Source organism: Nelumbo nucifera, chromosome 6 (assembly GCF_055504915.1).
Source record: "Nelumbo nucifera cultivar China Antique chromosome 6, China Antique-T2T, whole genome shotgun sequence".
In the NCBI taxonomy this organism is placed as follows: domain Eukaryota; kingdom Viridiplantae; phylum Streptophyta; class Magnoliopsida; order Proteales; family Nelumbonaceae; genus Nelumbo; species Nelumbo nucifera.
In genome coordinates this window covers 32,083,898-32,099,032 of record NC_142654.1, presented here as the reverse complement: position 1 = coordinate 32,099,032, position 15,135 = coordinate 32,083,898, and the positions used below count along the sequence as shown (strand labels likewise).

Sequence of the window (15,135 nt, the reverse complement as noted above, 5' to 3'; positions counted from 1 at the left end):
CTACAAGAATATAAAAAAGACAAGAAACTCAATACCTGGACCAAGAATTTGGAGTCAAGACAATAGTGACCTGTCTTTCAAGACTTGGAACTAGACCACTTCTAACGTCTACACTATTAAAAATGAGAACAAAATTTAACAAACTGCTCTACCATTTGAACCCAGAAATCAAGGAAAATCGGGAAATTTTAAAATCTAGAAAAATATGAACTCTCCAAGATTTTTTTTTTTTTTGGAACAATAGCGGGGGTGGCAGACTACTACGGCACTACAACCATGGAACCCACTTGGAATTTTTTCCATATACAAGTATTGGAGATCATCTTTTTTCTTATACAAACCATGAAACCATCGTTTCAGTTTCCCCTGCAAATGATCCAACTCCCTAATGTATGTCTGGTACAAAATGGAATACCCTTTTTCTCACCTTAACCACTTGCAAATTGCAAGGCCTTGCAGAAATATGGTAACCATCACTAAGTATGAATATGAAGGTTAAATAAACAAGAGAAGCATCTTTTGAGGCCAAGAACACATTCAAAGCAATTGTCTAGATACATGATAATTAATTGAAGCTAAACCAAAAGAGTGCCGTAGAATCTGAAATCTTGAGTGTTGCGCATTGAGCAGCCTTCAACATCTTAATTCCATGAATAGTGGGCGTTCACTTTCAAAACTTCGTTTCATCACCTTTACATGAACTGCTGTAAAATTCCCAATCAACTTCAGAGACCACGTTCTCACATATTACAAGTACCTTAAGTAGGGAATTAACCTTCTTTCCTGTAATCACCAAGGTTTGCATCAGATTGCTTCATTTCCCATGGCCATTTATAGGGGAAAATTATTGATTTTTTCGGTTAAAGGGAAAATTGAACAAATTAGAAAAAAAAATTATTTCAGTTGCAGGAAAGAAATGCCTTTACCTTTTTTGTTTTTAAATTACCATCATTGATAAGATACACTTCAGAATAAGGATTAAACTAACAAATTGCTAAGGGCATTTTCCCTTCTTCACAAATTAACTTTTGCTCAGTTCTTAAGTATCCTAATGTCATTTCCGTAACCACCTCAATTCTTCAAGATGGAAATGTGCCAAACCCTTAAGGCCAAAAATCCTCGCCGTTAAAGAAGGTTAAGGATGAGACTTCAAACTCTTGGCAGTGGTCCCATTAATCAAGGAAATTAGGTGCCTTGCCTATGGCTTGAATTTCTTGTTTAGAGCATACCCAAAGATCCTAAAAGATACCAATAACTCTTTGAATAGCCAGATTGGCCTTCCAATGTAGACGGACTGTGTTATTTTTTCCTGTATACTCTCACATACTCTTCACTTAAAATAATTATTCTAATCCATCAAAAGAAAATTGCAATGGAAAAGTGTGTGTGTGTGTACATGCATCCATATTTGATAAGAAATGAAAAAAGTATAATTTCTAATAAAAGACATTCACTTATTTAATCAAGAACTGGTAAGGATAAAGAATGTACTTTCTCTTTCTTCGGTCAATCCCACTGTTTCGGGGGTCGTTTTTTGAGAGAGTAGGACCAGGTGGCAAGCCATATGGCATAGGAGAAAGGGCAGAAGCAGGAGGTGCAGCAGGAGCAGGGACTGGGACAAGGACAGGGGCAGGCGAAGCAGCAACAGGAACATTTGTAGCTGGCAGAGGTGCTGGAGGTGGAATTGGTGCTGGAGGTGCAGCAACAGGTTCAGGAAGAGGCCGCGGTAAAATGTGCTTCAACCGGTTGTTCCTGTAGTTCTTCCAGAAAAAGAATTGTTGCCTATGTGCTATCTCCTAAATTCCAACAAAAAAGAATTATATTCAGAACTTTGGCCACATGGACATTTTTCCCATGATTACATACAAGTAAAATATATATGCATGTATTTGCTATGAATACAATTTTTAAATTCCTTTCTGCTCAAACATATGATACCTTGATACGTGTACAAGGATGCTGTATCTTGTCTGATATTTCAATTTTTAGTACAAATTCCATATCTGACACTATATTCATGTAAGCATAGGCTCAGATTTGTATGTTTCTTACTATATCTGAAGATCCCAAATACCAAATTTCTTGATTCATCAGAATTTTAGAACATGCAAACTTCATGGCTGAAGAATTTAATTTATCATTCTTTGATTCTTTCAATTACCAGTAATGGAAAATGAATTATGTTCAAAAATGAAAAGAAAGTGAACAAGACTGAATACAAAAACCATTACTCATGAGAAAACAGCAAATCTGGCACTACTAAGATCTGAAAATGGGTCTCCTCTAAATAGGACAATCATAATCATTATTTTTATTGTTAATGACATCCAAGCTTATGGAAACAAAGAATTCTATAATTAGGAAAACTAACCTGTCATTTCGTGGTAGTAATGGTAACAATCGCAAGGAAGAATTTACAAAGATAGTAACTACTATCATCCACAACAAGAGCACAAGAGGTAGCAATCAGAACCTACCGACAGATATTGATGGATGCACACATTACCAATTTCTGACCTTATTAGTCATTAAAGCCCACCTTCCATAGTCATCAAAAATCAGCATTTCCTTTCTTTTTAACAGATGTCAATGCTAACCAACAAGAAGCTATTAGATTCCCAAGTACAAAGTGGCTCAAGTGTTAGAGGAGCTATTTTGCTATAGTTTCTAGTTTTGTTTTGTCTCCAATCTTTATACCTTAAGGCTGGTTTGTGGCTATACCAATACGTTTCTTTGGTTTTGGCGCTTCCATTTTCTGATAATTTTTTGTCACCAGTTTAAAAAAAAAAAAAAAAAAGCATTTATTTTGGGTTTTGATTTGTTTTCCCCTGTTAAGCATACAAGCATGGAATTTACCATAGATTGGGATCTGTCAATCAAGCAGACCAACAAAATTTCCCATCTAAAATAATCATAAATGAGAGGAAACCCAACCTTTTGGTCTTGGTAGTGTTAAGATTGCACCTTGCAATGCAATATTTATCTGCTTTATAAATTTTGATGGTTGGAGGAAACTATAATGATTGTTATTTCGATGCTAGTCTATTAAATTTCACTTGACATATACAAACATATCAACCTTGTTGTACAAGGTCATTTCCTTTGTGCAGTAACTTAGGCCTGGAAAGGGTGGTGATGTGTATTATATCATTCATAAAATTAAACAGAGAAACCCATGTTTTTCCTAAAATCTTTTTTTGATAGATCATGTTTTTCCTAATATCAAATCAAACCAAAAAGAGAATTTACACTATTGTAAATTCTTGTTTGAAACTTTCACATTTCAGATTGCCCAAAATTTCCCTGCATGTGAGTAACGCCATACAATCTATTCCTTTTGAACAGGTTCTAGAAAAATTAACAAGTAAATAAATAGGGCACTCTTCCAATTAGATGAGAAACCTAGTAAAACCTTGCTGCCTGGATGGGCCATTGCATTGCGGAAGTTTGAATTCTGCAGAAGTTCAAGAAAGAACAGGCAATGTGGATACCTGAAACCATTGAAGCAAAAATGTATCAAGATTTAAATAGGAAATCCTAACCTAAATGGATAATATAGGAAGTGATAATGAGCAAAGAACAATAACTATTAGACTACTAGGACCTCAAATCAATCAAAAAATGTTGAACTTCATAAGAACAAAAATAATTTGTTTTTAATCTGAGGAAGTGAAGTAAGAATTTGAATTAATTTTCAAAAATAACTCACATTATAAACTTTACATATTCTGGCCGCTGCCAGTATTGAAGGTACTTCAAATAGCCTATGAAAGCTTCATCTTCAAAATAACGGTTCTGAGCCAAATCTGCATTAGAGACAATAAATAAACAAATAAAGCTCAAACAAAAACCAATGAAAGCAAATTAAGGAGGTACTAATGCAAAATTTTAAATCCTTGAGAACCAAAACTCACTTAACAGTTCACATAGAACCAAGTAACAAAATTAAGATATTGGCAATGTATAACAGAAACAAATAATTAAAAAAAATTCAACTGGTAAAGGTGGCTTTCTATAATAAGCACAATTTACAAGATACAATAATTGTATATTTTTTATTATAAGTTAGGGGAATTAAAAATCATACCAAGACATTTCCTTTTTATAAATAAAAAAGAACTTAACTAAAAGAGAGGAGAAAAAAAAAAGAAACAGAAAGATTGCTTAGTTTGTCCTCCCTTCCATAATCTCAGTCTCAAGGGGCATTTGTAAAGGATAGGCAAGTCATTGACCAGATTTTAATCGCAAATGAAAGTGTTGAGGAGATGAAAGGGGTTGGAAGGGAAAGGCTTTGTTTGTAAGTTGGACCTTGAAAAGGCTTATGATATGGTATGATTGGGGTTTTCTATTGGAGGTAATGAAAATTTTTGGCTTTCACATGAAAGATGGTGCAAATGGATTCTGGGTTGTCAGGACTTGCCATTACTCAACTTTGGTGAATCAAACTATGGTGGATCATTTTCCAACCCTCAAAGGCCTAAGACAAAGGGATCTCTCTCTCTCCCCTTTTCTCTTCACCTCGGAAGATTAATCTCTAGGGCTGATTCTGGAAATTTAATAATGGGTGGAGAGTAGGCAAAGATGAGGTGCCAACCACTCACCTACAATTTGTTGATGATACAATTCTTTCTTTGTGAAGGAGGTACTGTTAGATGGTTGAAAAACCTAAAGATGATTGTTCAAGATTTTAAGCAAATGTCTAATCTGAAAATCAATTTTGATAATAGTTGTGTTGTGGGGTTAAATATAGAAGAAAGGGAGATCTCATAGGGAGCAAAAATTTTGGGTTGTGTGGTTGACTGATTTCTCAATGGCCTATGCCTTATTTGGTGTTACCTTTGGGGGATAAACCAAGAGGTAGTAAACTTTGGAACCTATGATTGAAAGATTCACAAAGACACTGGCATATTAGAAGAGTAGTCACTTACCTTTGGGAGGAAAGATCACCCCAATTAGGTCTACACTAGCCAATTTGCTTGTTTATTTTCTGTCAGTGTTTAGGATTTGAGTAGAAGGCTAGAAAAGATGATGAGGAACTTTATATGGGGGCCAGGGAGGAGAAGAAGGTTTACAGAGTAAGCTAGAAAGTGGTTTGTAGAAGCAATAAGTTTGGTGGCTTAGGTCTTGGGAATATTCAGGAAAGGAATATTGCTTTGTTGGGGAAGTGGTTGTGGAGATTGCCAATTGACAAAGATAAACTATGGACAAAGGTGATCATTAGCATCCATGGGCTTGTGGCTGACAATTAGGATACTAGACTTCTGGCTAGAGCTACAAGAGCTTCTCCCTGAAAATCCATTCATGCCATCCTGCCTTCGTTCTTGCCATCCATTAGGTATAATCCTTGTTCTGGGAAATATTGTCAAATTTTGAGAACATGTTTGGTTGGACAACTCAACCCTAAAGGCAAAATTCCCCTCCCTTTATGCCCAACCAACCATAGGGATGAGCCTATTTCTTCTTTCTTGGCCCCTTCTAACTCAAGGGCTAAATTTTTTATTGGGACTTGGGCTAGTCAGATTTGTTATGAATTTTCTTCAAGGTCTTGAAGGGGTGCTCTTGGATCCTTCAAAAAGGGATAGTCGAATTTGGACTATTTTTTCTATAATAACAAGAAATTTTCATTAAAAAAGGATCATTACAAACAATCTAATTTTGAGAGGGCACCAAAAAAATTACAGAAAACTCTCAAGAATACATTCCTGAATTTCAATAGCATCTCAGAAATTAGACCCCAAATCTGAGGGATTCATTCATGCAAATTTAAGTAAGATGTGCACCCAATCAATGACAGCCTTCCAAAGATGCCAGAATCTTCTCCGTCTCCCACTGTTTAACTTCAAACACCCTTCTATTTATTTCTCTCCATATGGTCCAAAATGACCTCCTCCAGCTCCTCCCAGAAATCTTCCTTCCTTTCATCGTTTGATCCATAAACATGAGTGGTGCCCCAGCACCACACCCCCTACAGCCTTAAAACAAGTAAAAACTAAGAATTCCCCCACCTATCCCACTTTCAAATGCACACTAGAGTCCCAAATTGTCACTAATCCCCCTATTGAGACTAACTCCATTAAGCTCCAGAAAATCCCCGCAACTTGAACCCCAAATTTCAGACTTGTCCCTCACATCGAAACTCTCCTGCTTTGTTTCTTGAAGACATACCACATCTAGCTTGAACTTTCTGATAAGATTTCTCCCCACCACCCTCCCCTGGTCTTCCCTCAAGCCCTGAACATTCCATGACAAAATTCTCACCCCCCCCTTTCTTTTTTCTTTTCCTTCAGACTTCCCCTTCAAAGGCTTCCTCCTAATTCTCCCCTTCATCTCAGGCCTCACCCCACTTTTAATGATGATAAAACAGGAAGAAGTACATGAGTGGATGTACTGAAAACTAAAGCAGCTAAAGCAGAATTACAGAGGTAAACAGATGTCACTAAACAAGCTTCCTCTGAAAACCCCTGCTTTTGCAAGGCTATCAGCAACAGTGTTTTGCTCCCTAGGAATCCAGACCAGATTCACATTCATAGACTCCAAGATCTTCAGCTAGCAGATGTGCAAGTCTTCAAGGCCCTCCTTCTCCCTTAGCCAGGCTATAGTATTTGCAGAGTCCCCTTTGATAGTTAAAGAGAATAATCCTAGCTGTTTGGCAAACCGAATTCCTGTTAAGTGCAGACAATACCTCTGCCTTTGTAGCACAGCCCTCCCAATCGGACCACTATATACCCAGGCAAATCCCCCTCTCCCCATGGATTACACCTCCAATTCCTACTTGACCAGTAGAGCCTTGGGCACTGCCGTCAAAGTTTAAGGTCATCACACCATCTTCTCTAACAAGGTTTCTCATGATCGACTCAGATCTTGGAGAGGACTGCAGGATAGCTGGAAGGTTGATCTGAAGGTCATTTAAGGAAAGGCCTTTGAAAACTTCAGAGTTAACCACCCAAAGATTGCAGGGGAAAGTTATGTAAGAAGTTAGGCCTTTAACATTTCTGGTTTTGTTTTCAAAAGTTCCGTTGTTCCTTTCTACCCATATACCCCATAGGACTGCATGGGTCACCGTACTCCAGTATAACCTTCCTCTTTTTCCTAAACCTTTGCCTTTCCATTGCCACAGGAGGTCCACCACCTTCCCTACCCAGATGTAGCCAACTAAGTTTAGGAAGAAACACCAAACCTTCCTTGTGACAGGACAGTGGAGAAGGATGTGATCAGCGGTCTCTCCATCGCCAAGGCAAAGAGGACATACATGGGGGGAGAAACATAATCTGCCTCTAAGATTTTTCAGGATCAGGTCACAAGTGTTTATTTTCGTTAAGCAGGCTTCCCAAACAAAGAAGGAAACTCTAAGTGGGATATGTGAGCTCCAGATATATCACATATCCACTCTCCTCTCACCCACTCTTTCTCCAATCAACAATGAACTCCTTCCTCCCTTCTTAGCCCCCTTTTCTCCCACCCCTGCCCTGCATTGCTTTCCCCCTCCCCAACTCCCCCTCCTCTCTCTTAACCTCCTTCCCACCTGTTGTTAGAACCTTTCCCCCTTGCCACCACTCCCTTCACACTCACCCCTATTCTCAACCAAAGCAACCTCAGGAGATACAGGGACATAACTTGCCTCTTTTTTTATCAATAACTAGACATTTTATTAATTATGAAAGAAGGATGGTACAATGCAATAAATACAGTCAGACTGTGAGAGATAAAACCTCTTATCTCTCCCCCATGCAATTAGATCCCATACAGTTATGCCCCAAATAATGAATCACTCTCCACCCCTTGTTTAGCTAAGGCATCTTCTACAGAAATAGTAGATCTCTTAACCCACCCAACAATTATTTCCATATCTCTGGTTGGCCACCTGGTCTTCTTCCTTTCATTGTTGAAAAGCCACAGCTTTTGACCCCCCCCCCATCTTGTAACCAGCTAATCACCAGTTTGGAGTCTCCTTCCACAAATAGCTTTTGAATGTTCATTAGCTTTGCCTTTTGAATGCCTTCCACTACTGCTAACACTTCTGTAGGAAGGGAGGAGGTTCCCTTATCACTTTTTGAAAACTACTGCTAACACTTCTGCTCTCAGGGAATCTCCTTGAGAGCAGAAGTGTTGATTAGACAAGTAGTAGTAGTAGTAGTAGTAGTAGTAGTTCTTCAAAAAGTGATAAGGGAACCTCCTCCCTTCCTACTCTCCACCCTCTTACCAAATTCCTTGAGTCTGCTCTATGGATCAATCTCCCAAGCACATCAACAACCAGGGTGAAAAGAAATGGGGAAAGAGGATCTCCTTGTCTTAGACCTCTCAACGCAGGAAATAAGTCAACCACAGTCCCATTCACCAGGATAGAATAATGACAAGTCCTAACACAGCCCCAAATCCACTTACACCACCTGTCTCCAAAACCAAAACTCCTCAACACCTCCATCAAGAAAGACCAATCAACCAAGTCATAAGCCTTCTCCAAATCCAATTTGCAAACCACTCCCTTCTTCTTTGACTTCCTAAAGCTCTCCAAGCTCTCATTTGCAATGAGAATCTGATCGGTGATCTATCTTCCCTCCACAAAAGCACCTTGGTTGGGTGCAATAATAGAGGGAGCACCTTCTTTATCCTGAGAGACAGCACCTTTACAATGATTTTGAACAAGCTAGTCACCAGACTAATAGGTCTAAAATCCTTTGGTTGAGAAGCATCTTTCTTCTTTGGGACTAAAGCAATGAAAGTTGAATTCAAGCCTGGATTTATTACACCCCTCCTGTGGAACTCCTCAAATACTGATCTAAGATCATTCTCCAAAATATCCCAACAGTCCTGGTAAAAGGCCATTGTGAACCCATCTGGACCCAAAGCTTTTGTCCTATCCATTGAGAATACTGCTTCCTTTACCTCCTCCATATAAAAACTTTTTTCTAACCACTCTCTCTTCTCTGCACTTAGAGTCGGCCTATCCAATCCCTCCAACCACAATCTCCCATTCATAGGCCTTCTAAAAATAGATTTGAAGTGGTTTACTAGAGCCTCTGCAATTTCTGCCGGGTCGGAGAACACTGCTCCATCAACTTCCAAATTAGAGATGAAATTCTTCTTTCTCCTCCCATTTGCCACTGAATGGAAAAACCTTGTGTTTCTGTCTCCCTCCTTTAGCCACTTACACCTGGATTTTTGCCTCCAACTGATTTCCTCCTTAACCAAGATGTCCTCCATTTGCCTCCTCAAAACCCATCTCAACTTCCTTTCTTCCTCTCAAAAGGAACCTCTCTCTTCCTTCAGGTCCAAATCCTCGATTTGCTCCACCAGAACTTGTTTTCTCTCTTCTAATCTTCCAAACTCCAGCCTATTCCACTTCTACAGTTTGCAGATGATACTATCCTATTCTGTGAAGGAGGGAACTTCAATTGGATCCGGAATCTAAAGTTGACAATACAACTCTTTGAGCAGATATCTAACCTCAAGGTAAACTTTGATAAGAGTTGTGTGGCGGAAGGGACCTAAGGGAATTTGCAGGTGAGCTAGGTTGTGCAATTTCGGATTGGCCCCTGACATACTTGGGCCACCCTTTAGGAGATAATCCTAAGAGTGTTAGCTTTTGGGCTCCGGTAGTGGAGAGATTTGAAAAGAGGTTGGCGGCCTAGAAGAGAAATTATCATTCTTTAGGTGGGGGAGTCACTCTCATTAGGTCTACCCTAGCTAACCTACCTGTCTACTATTTGCCAATGTTTAAGATCCCCTCAAAGGTTTCCAATCTTTTGGAAAAATTAATAAGGAACTTTCTGTGGGAGCCTGGAGAGGAGAAGAGAGATCATAGGGTGAGTTGGGAGGTGGTCACTTGGTGTAAAAAACTAGAAGGTCTTGGGATTGGTAATTTCAAGAAAAGGAATATGGCTCTACTGGGGAAGTGGTTGTGGAGGTTTTCATTGGAAAGGGATAAATTGTGGACTAAGATTGTGGCTAGCATTCATGGGCTGGAAGACGATGGCTAGGATCCTGGAATCTTGGCAAGGGCTTCAACTACTTCTCCTTGGAAATCCATTCACAATCTGCTTCCAGTTTTCTCCCCTTAGATCAAGTATGGTCTAAACTCTGGTAACCAAATAAAATTCTGGGAACAACTTTGGGTCGGGGATTCTCCTCTAAAGGACCAGTTTCCTTCCTTGTATGCTCTATCAGACTTGAAAAATGAACCTATATCTTCTTTCTTGGTCCCTTCAGCCTCCACTTCTGGCTTTGGATGGAACCTTGGCCTGCGTAGGGCAATTAGGGATACAGACATGGATAGCTTGGTAACTTTGCTAGCCTCCCTTGAGATTGTCTTCCTAAACCCTGCTAAGAAAGACACCAGATTTTAGACCCCTACCTTTTCTTGTGCTTCATTCTTTGAAACCTTAACTCAGCCTCCTATCCCCTTTGGGTTGTCCTTTCCAGTTAAGAAAATTTGGAGCAGGCCTATTCCTCCTCGGGTGGGTTTTTTTTGTTGGAAAATTTTCCTGGAAAGAATCAACACTTTAGACTTACTTCAGAGAAAGAGACCCAACTATTGTCTACTTCCTAATAGATGTGCTCTTTGTAAAGCTGATGGGGAATCTGGCTACCACCTCATGGTCTCTTGTAAGGCTGCTAAAACTGTTTGAGAGTGGGTTTTCTCCCGTTTTGGGTGTTTTTGGTATCCTCCGGAGACTATCCAAGGTTTGTTTTCTCCTTTTTTCAGTTGGCCTAGGAAGTGAGGGAAGACTATGTGGAAGTGTAATAGGGCAGTGGTATGCTGGTCATTGTGGGAAGAAAGAAACTCACGCATTTTTTCCGACAAGGAAAGAACATTGGAAGAATTGTTAGATCAAATCCTTCTAAGGGTTGTCCACTGGCTAAAATCTTTGGAGTTGTTTTCAGATTTTCCTATGGATGACTTGCTAAGAAACTGGAAAGAGATAGATTGCTTCCATTGCTAGATGCAAGAGGACCCTTTGTCCGTTTTGGTCCCCTCCCCCCTCGAGCTTTATAAAGCTGAATTTTGATGGCAACAGTGTAAGGAATCCAGGGCCCTCTGGGATTGGAGGAGTCTTCAGAAATGAGGAAGGGATTGTTATTGCTTTATTCTTTGGCCCTATTGGAGAAGGTGACTCTCTTAGGGTTGAGATCCTTGCAGCGCTTGAAGGAATTCAAAGAGCAAAGGAATTAAATATCAGTAGTTTGATCCTCGAAGGCGATTCGAAGGTGGTGGTTAGTTGGTTGAAGACAGAGGATAGTGGTTTGTGGAACTTTAACAATGAAAAAAAAAACAGTTCCCTTTGTTTTCTGTTTTTGGGGAGCTAAGATATTTTATCTCCCCTTTTGTATCCATATTCCCTCTTTTCTTTTAATTTAATGAAGCTGGTGTTATTGATAAAAAAAAAAAAACGTAGTAGTTCTTCAAAAAATAAAGAATAATTCAAAAAGCATATCCCTAGGAAGCTTGGTTCTCAAATTTGATAGATAAACACTTTGATGTTTAGTTTGAACCCCTCATTCAAATTGGATTCAGAAATCAACCAATTCCAGAGATGATTATCTTGTTAGAAAGGAAAACTTGGGGATGATTTATTTGAGGGCCTCACCTACTAGATTATGGTTATTTATATGTATGCTTTTACAGTTTTATGTAGAACTCCCTGTTTTTAGGTTGTACTTTGTTTTTTGATAAATTGTTTTTAGGTTTTTAGGTTGTACTTTCCCAGACCACTTTTACCAATGTGTAACTTTTAAAACCTTGTACTTGGACCATTTTTTCTAGAAATTAATATAGAATGTTGCCTACCGCTTAGAAATGAAAAGAACATCATAACCTTTTCTAATCTTATTTTAGTAACAACATTTATATGAGTCCCTTGGCTATCCAAAAATGTCATATTTCAAATAAAAAATAAGTTATTCGACCTTATCAATTTGTGTTTCCTAATCCCCTCTAATAGAAGCATAGCATCATATCATCCATCATTTTTATTGCATGATCTATTGCCTGCCTCATAGATAAATCAAACTAGCAATTGCCAATGCAAATAGGACCTCCCAAAATTTTCAATAAATAACATACAATGGATGTAGGTTGGATTAGCTAGACACTGAACAAACTCTAACTCCAGCAAAAACCGTTGTCGCCCATCATCAGGATCCTTGTATATATTTTTTGGCCTGCATGAATAACAAATAAGAAAAATGCTATGCAAGAGTTTGGATAATAAAACGGTGGGGGAGCAAGCTTGGTCTTAGGTTTGGTCAATTGTGGAAAAAAAATCAGCATAGAGTGATAGCGAGTGATAGCAATATCAATCACTTATACAATTAAAAAAAATAACTTCTAGGAAAGATTTTCTGCAGGAGTGAGCAAGAAAATTGGATACTTGCATTGAAGGAGTTTGGACATCATCACTCTCTTTACCAGAAGCCATTGCTCCTTGACTCCAAAAATTAAATTGTATCAGAACTACTCAGTGGTTACCAGCCCAGTCCCTCTAATATCCAATCAACCTTCAAAGCACAAATGTTTGATTAGCAGATAAACCAAAAAGAAACAAGTAGAAATTTGGCATTATGCAACAAATACATGCAAATGTACAAATGTACGAGGAAATGAATCTTTTCTCTAGTAAAAATCATAAATATATTTGGGTATCATTAATATTATTTTGCTTCAGTTTTTGGGATTGGTTGCTTTTCAGTACCCCATCCTGGGCCCTCTTTCGCATTACTTTTTTTCTGGGCTTGCATCTCTTATTATTTCTTTCTCTTTGGTAAAATTTCCCCGCTAAACATCCCACGGGGTCACTGATAAAGCAGTGACAAGGGAAAAGGAGCCCTTGTTTAAAACAGTGATTGGAAGAACATGATGAAGACAAGTTACCTCATTGTTGACCGAGTTACCAATTCTGCAACTTCGGAGCTCAAAAACCACCGGTTTCTTTGATAGTCTTCCTTCTCTCCACTATTGAAGTCTCTACTCTCAAATCTCTACTGAAACAAGCCCCATGCAGCCAAAAAAGGAAAACATAAATTCCAAGGAACACAACAACCGTAATATCAATTGAAAAAACAAACTTGACAAGAAACAGAAATTTGCACCATCTATTCAAAAGAAGAAGACAATAATCCATCAGCAAAATCTAGGGCACTAAGCCCTATACAATAAATAACCTCAAATCTGAATGATCAAAATGAAAAAGAAAAAAAAAAGGAAAAAGAAAATCACAAAGCTCATTGAAGAAAACCCTGTTCTCTAAGTCTGTATCTTAAACCCAGATAGATCTCCATAAAAACTCTCATTAAAAAAAAAAAAAAAAACAGTATGTTTTGAAAAGGTAATACCTTAAACCTAGATCTCCATACAAACTTTCTACCTTTGGTTCGGAAACACTAAGTTTACACACAATATAGCTATTAGGGTTTCCTACTGTGTTAGTAACAGATAATGAACAATATAAGGCAAGCAGAACAAATGAAATTAAAGTCCTAATGAGGTGAAGATTTAAACAGATACCTACGAAGCAGGAACATGCATGCGAAGAGTCCCTTTCTCATTCAAACAAAAGCAAAGATCAAACAAAATCCGGAAGGTGGAACAATCACCTCCATCATTTCATTGCTAACCATTGAAGTTCACATCTCCTGTGGGCTACATAATCCTGCTCCCCTAAAACAATTACAAATAACTCTTGCTAACCGTTGAAGTTCACATCTCCCCTAATCTTAACAAAAGTGAACCCAAAGCAATATCTCAAATGACATGAATCAAAAAATTGCAGAATTGAATCAACCCTCAACCTCAATCCTGTTCACAATTCATGACACTCTAGCTAATCCAAATATACCATTAGAATAGTTTTCAAAGTGCACTAGATCTCCGCAAATTTTGCCTTCATAGCAGTACTCCTTACTCATATACATGCAGCAAAAGGGAAGGAAAGTTAACATTACTGAAATTTCATGTTGGTAGGGGGTCTTTGTCAATCTGAAATTTCAAATTATCAATGTTGAATCAAAATCTTACTAGGGATATGAGATTCAGTTAATACATGTTTCTTTTTCTTCTTTCTTGTCTATTTGGTGGGCCGTTGGATGCCTTTCTCAAGTCAATGTCAAGATATTTGATGAAGAGAAGCTTTCCTAGAAGCATTCCTCAATTTGAGTGTTAGATGGGAAAATTATTTAATGACGACAAACTTCTTGTTAAAAACAAATTCATTTCATATTCAATCCAACCTTTGCCAAGACAAAATATATGTCAATATCCTCCATGCTTGTACATCTCATATTCTAGCTTTACCATGTTTTATTTGTTTTTCTACTTCTCTCCATGCTTTATTCCTTGTTAGGGCTGTTTATCCAACTAGTCGAAATCCTAGATAACAAATGCTATATGAAACAACAGAGGAAAAAAAAAAGAGATAGATTACAAGTCGAAGCCCTAGATAACAAATGTTATATGAAACAACAGAGAAAAAAAAAGAGGCATCAAATCGAAACCCCAGATAACAAATGCTATATGAAACGACAGAGGAAAAAAAAAAGATAAATTACAAGTCGAAACCCTAAATAACAAATGCTATATGAAACAACAGAGAAAAAAGAGACAAAGCCAAAATACTCACCGTCGCCGCTGCTTCAACACTGGTTAGAGTTCACCAGTGGGAATGTTAACTGAAACCACAACGAAAATGGAGAAAAAACAAATAAGCAGAAAATGTTAGAAAATGTTGAATTCCTAGAAACCGTAGAAAAATATGGGAAAAACGAGAAATGATGAACCTGCGAGCAGAACCTACTGCGGCAAATCTCCTTTCCTTCTCGAACGAGTTCAAATCTGCCCCCACAGAGCCCACCCCAAAAACGTCCCATATGCAGATCTCAACATACGGAGAACATCTCCCGTACTTGGTAGATGTTCCCAATACACGGTTGGAATGTGCTGTGTGCTGTGGGACCTTAGGGCGCATTCTGTGGGGCAGGCTACCTAAGTATTAATTATTTTTATTAATTATTAATTATTTTTTGTAATTATATCAATTATTATTTATTTTATTAATTTTTATTCATATTATTTTAATATTATTAATTATTAATTAGTAATTTTTATTAAGTGCTAATTATTTTAATACTTTTAAATAGTTATTA

At 38.0% G+C, this 15,135-nt stretch overlaps 1 protein-coding gene across 14 annotated transcripts; it reads right to left on the bottom strand.

The window, feature by feature from the left end:
• Positions 1-477: 477 nt before the first annotated feature.
• On the bottom strand, positions 478-14,869 carry MED31 (SOH1 family protein). 14 transcript variants are annotated; one of them, XM_010271519.2, is made up of 10 exons: positions 14,770-14,815; positions 14,613-14,661; positions 13,502-13,654; positions 12,869-12,978; positions 12,373-12,495; positions 12,062-12,159; positions 3,710-3,806; positions 3,413-3,491; positions 1,492-1,796; positions 478-783 (listed from the first exon to the last, which is right to left on the bottom strand). In XM_010271519.2, exons 5-10 carry the CDS (start codon positions 12,414-12,416, stop codon positions 771-773), a joined length of 636 nt encoding a protein of 211 aa, XP_010269821.1. In that variant the 5' UTR covers positions 12,417-12,495; positions 12,869-12,978; positions 13,502-13,654; positions 14,613-14,661; positions 14,770-14,815; the 3' UTR covers positions 478-770. The 14 variants fall into 14 exon arrangements, with proteins under 14 accessions (XP_010269821.1, XP_010269818.1, XP_019054844.1 ...); XM_010271516.2 differs by lacking the exon at positions 13,502-13,654 and having other exon boundaries at positions 12,869-12,975; positions 14,770-14,868; XM_019199299.2 differs by lacking the exon at positions 13,502-13,654 and having other exon boundaries at positions 14,770-14,867.
• Positions 14,870-15,135: the final 266 nt, after the last annotated feature.

Excerpts from the sequence above, each read along its gene's own strand:
- MED31 (XM_010271516.2), bottom strand. The coding sequence starts at position 12,416 with ATGGCTTCTGGTAAAGAGAGTGATGATGTCCAAACTCCTTCAAT. Across the intron at positions 3,492-3,709 it reads GAATATGTAAAGTTTATAAT|GTATCCACATTGCCTGTTCT; the intron begins GTGAGTTATTTT and ends CAATGGTTTCAG. Across the intron at positions 1,797-3,412 it reads TGGCCCATCCAGGCAGCAAG|GAGATAGCACATAGGCAACA; the intron begins GTTTTACTAGGT and ends GTTGGAATTTAG.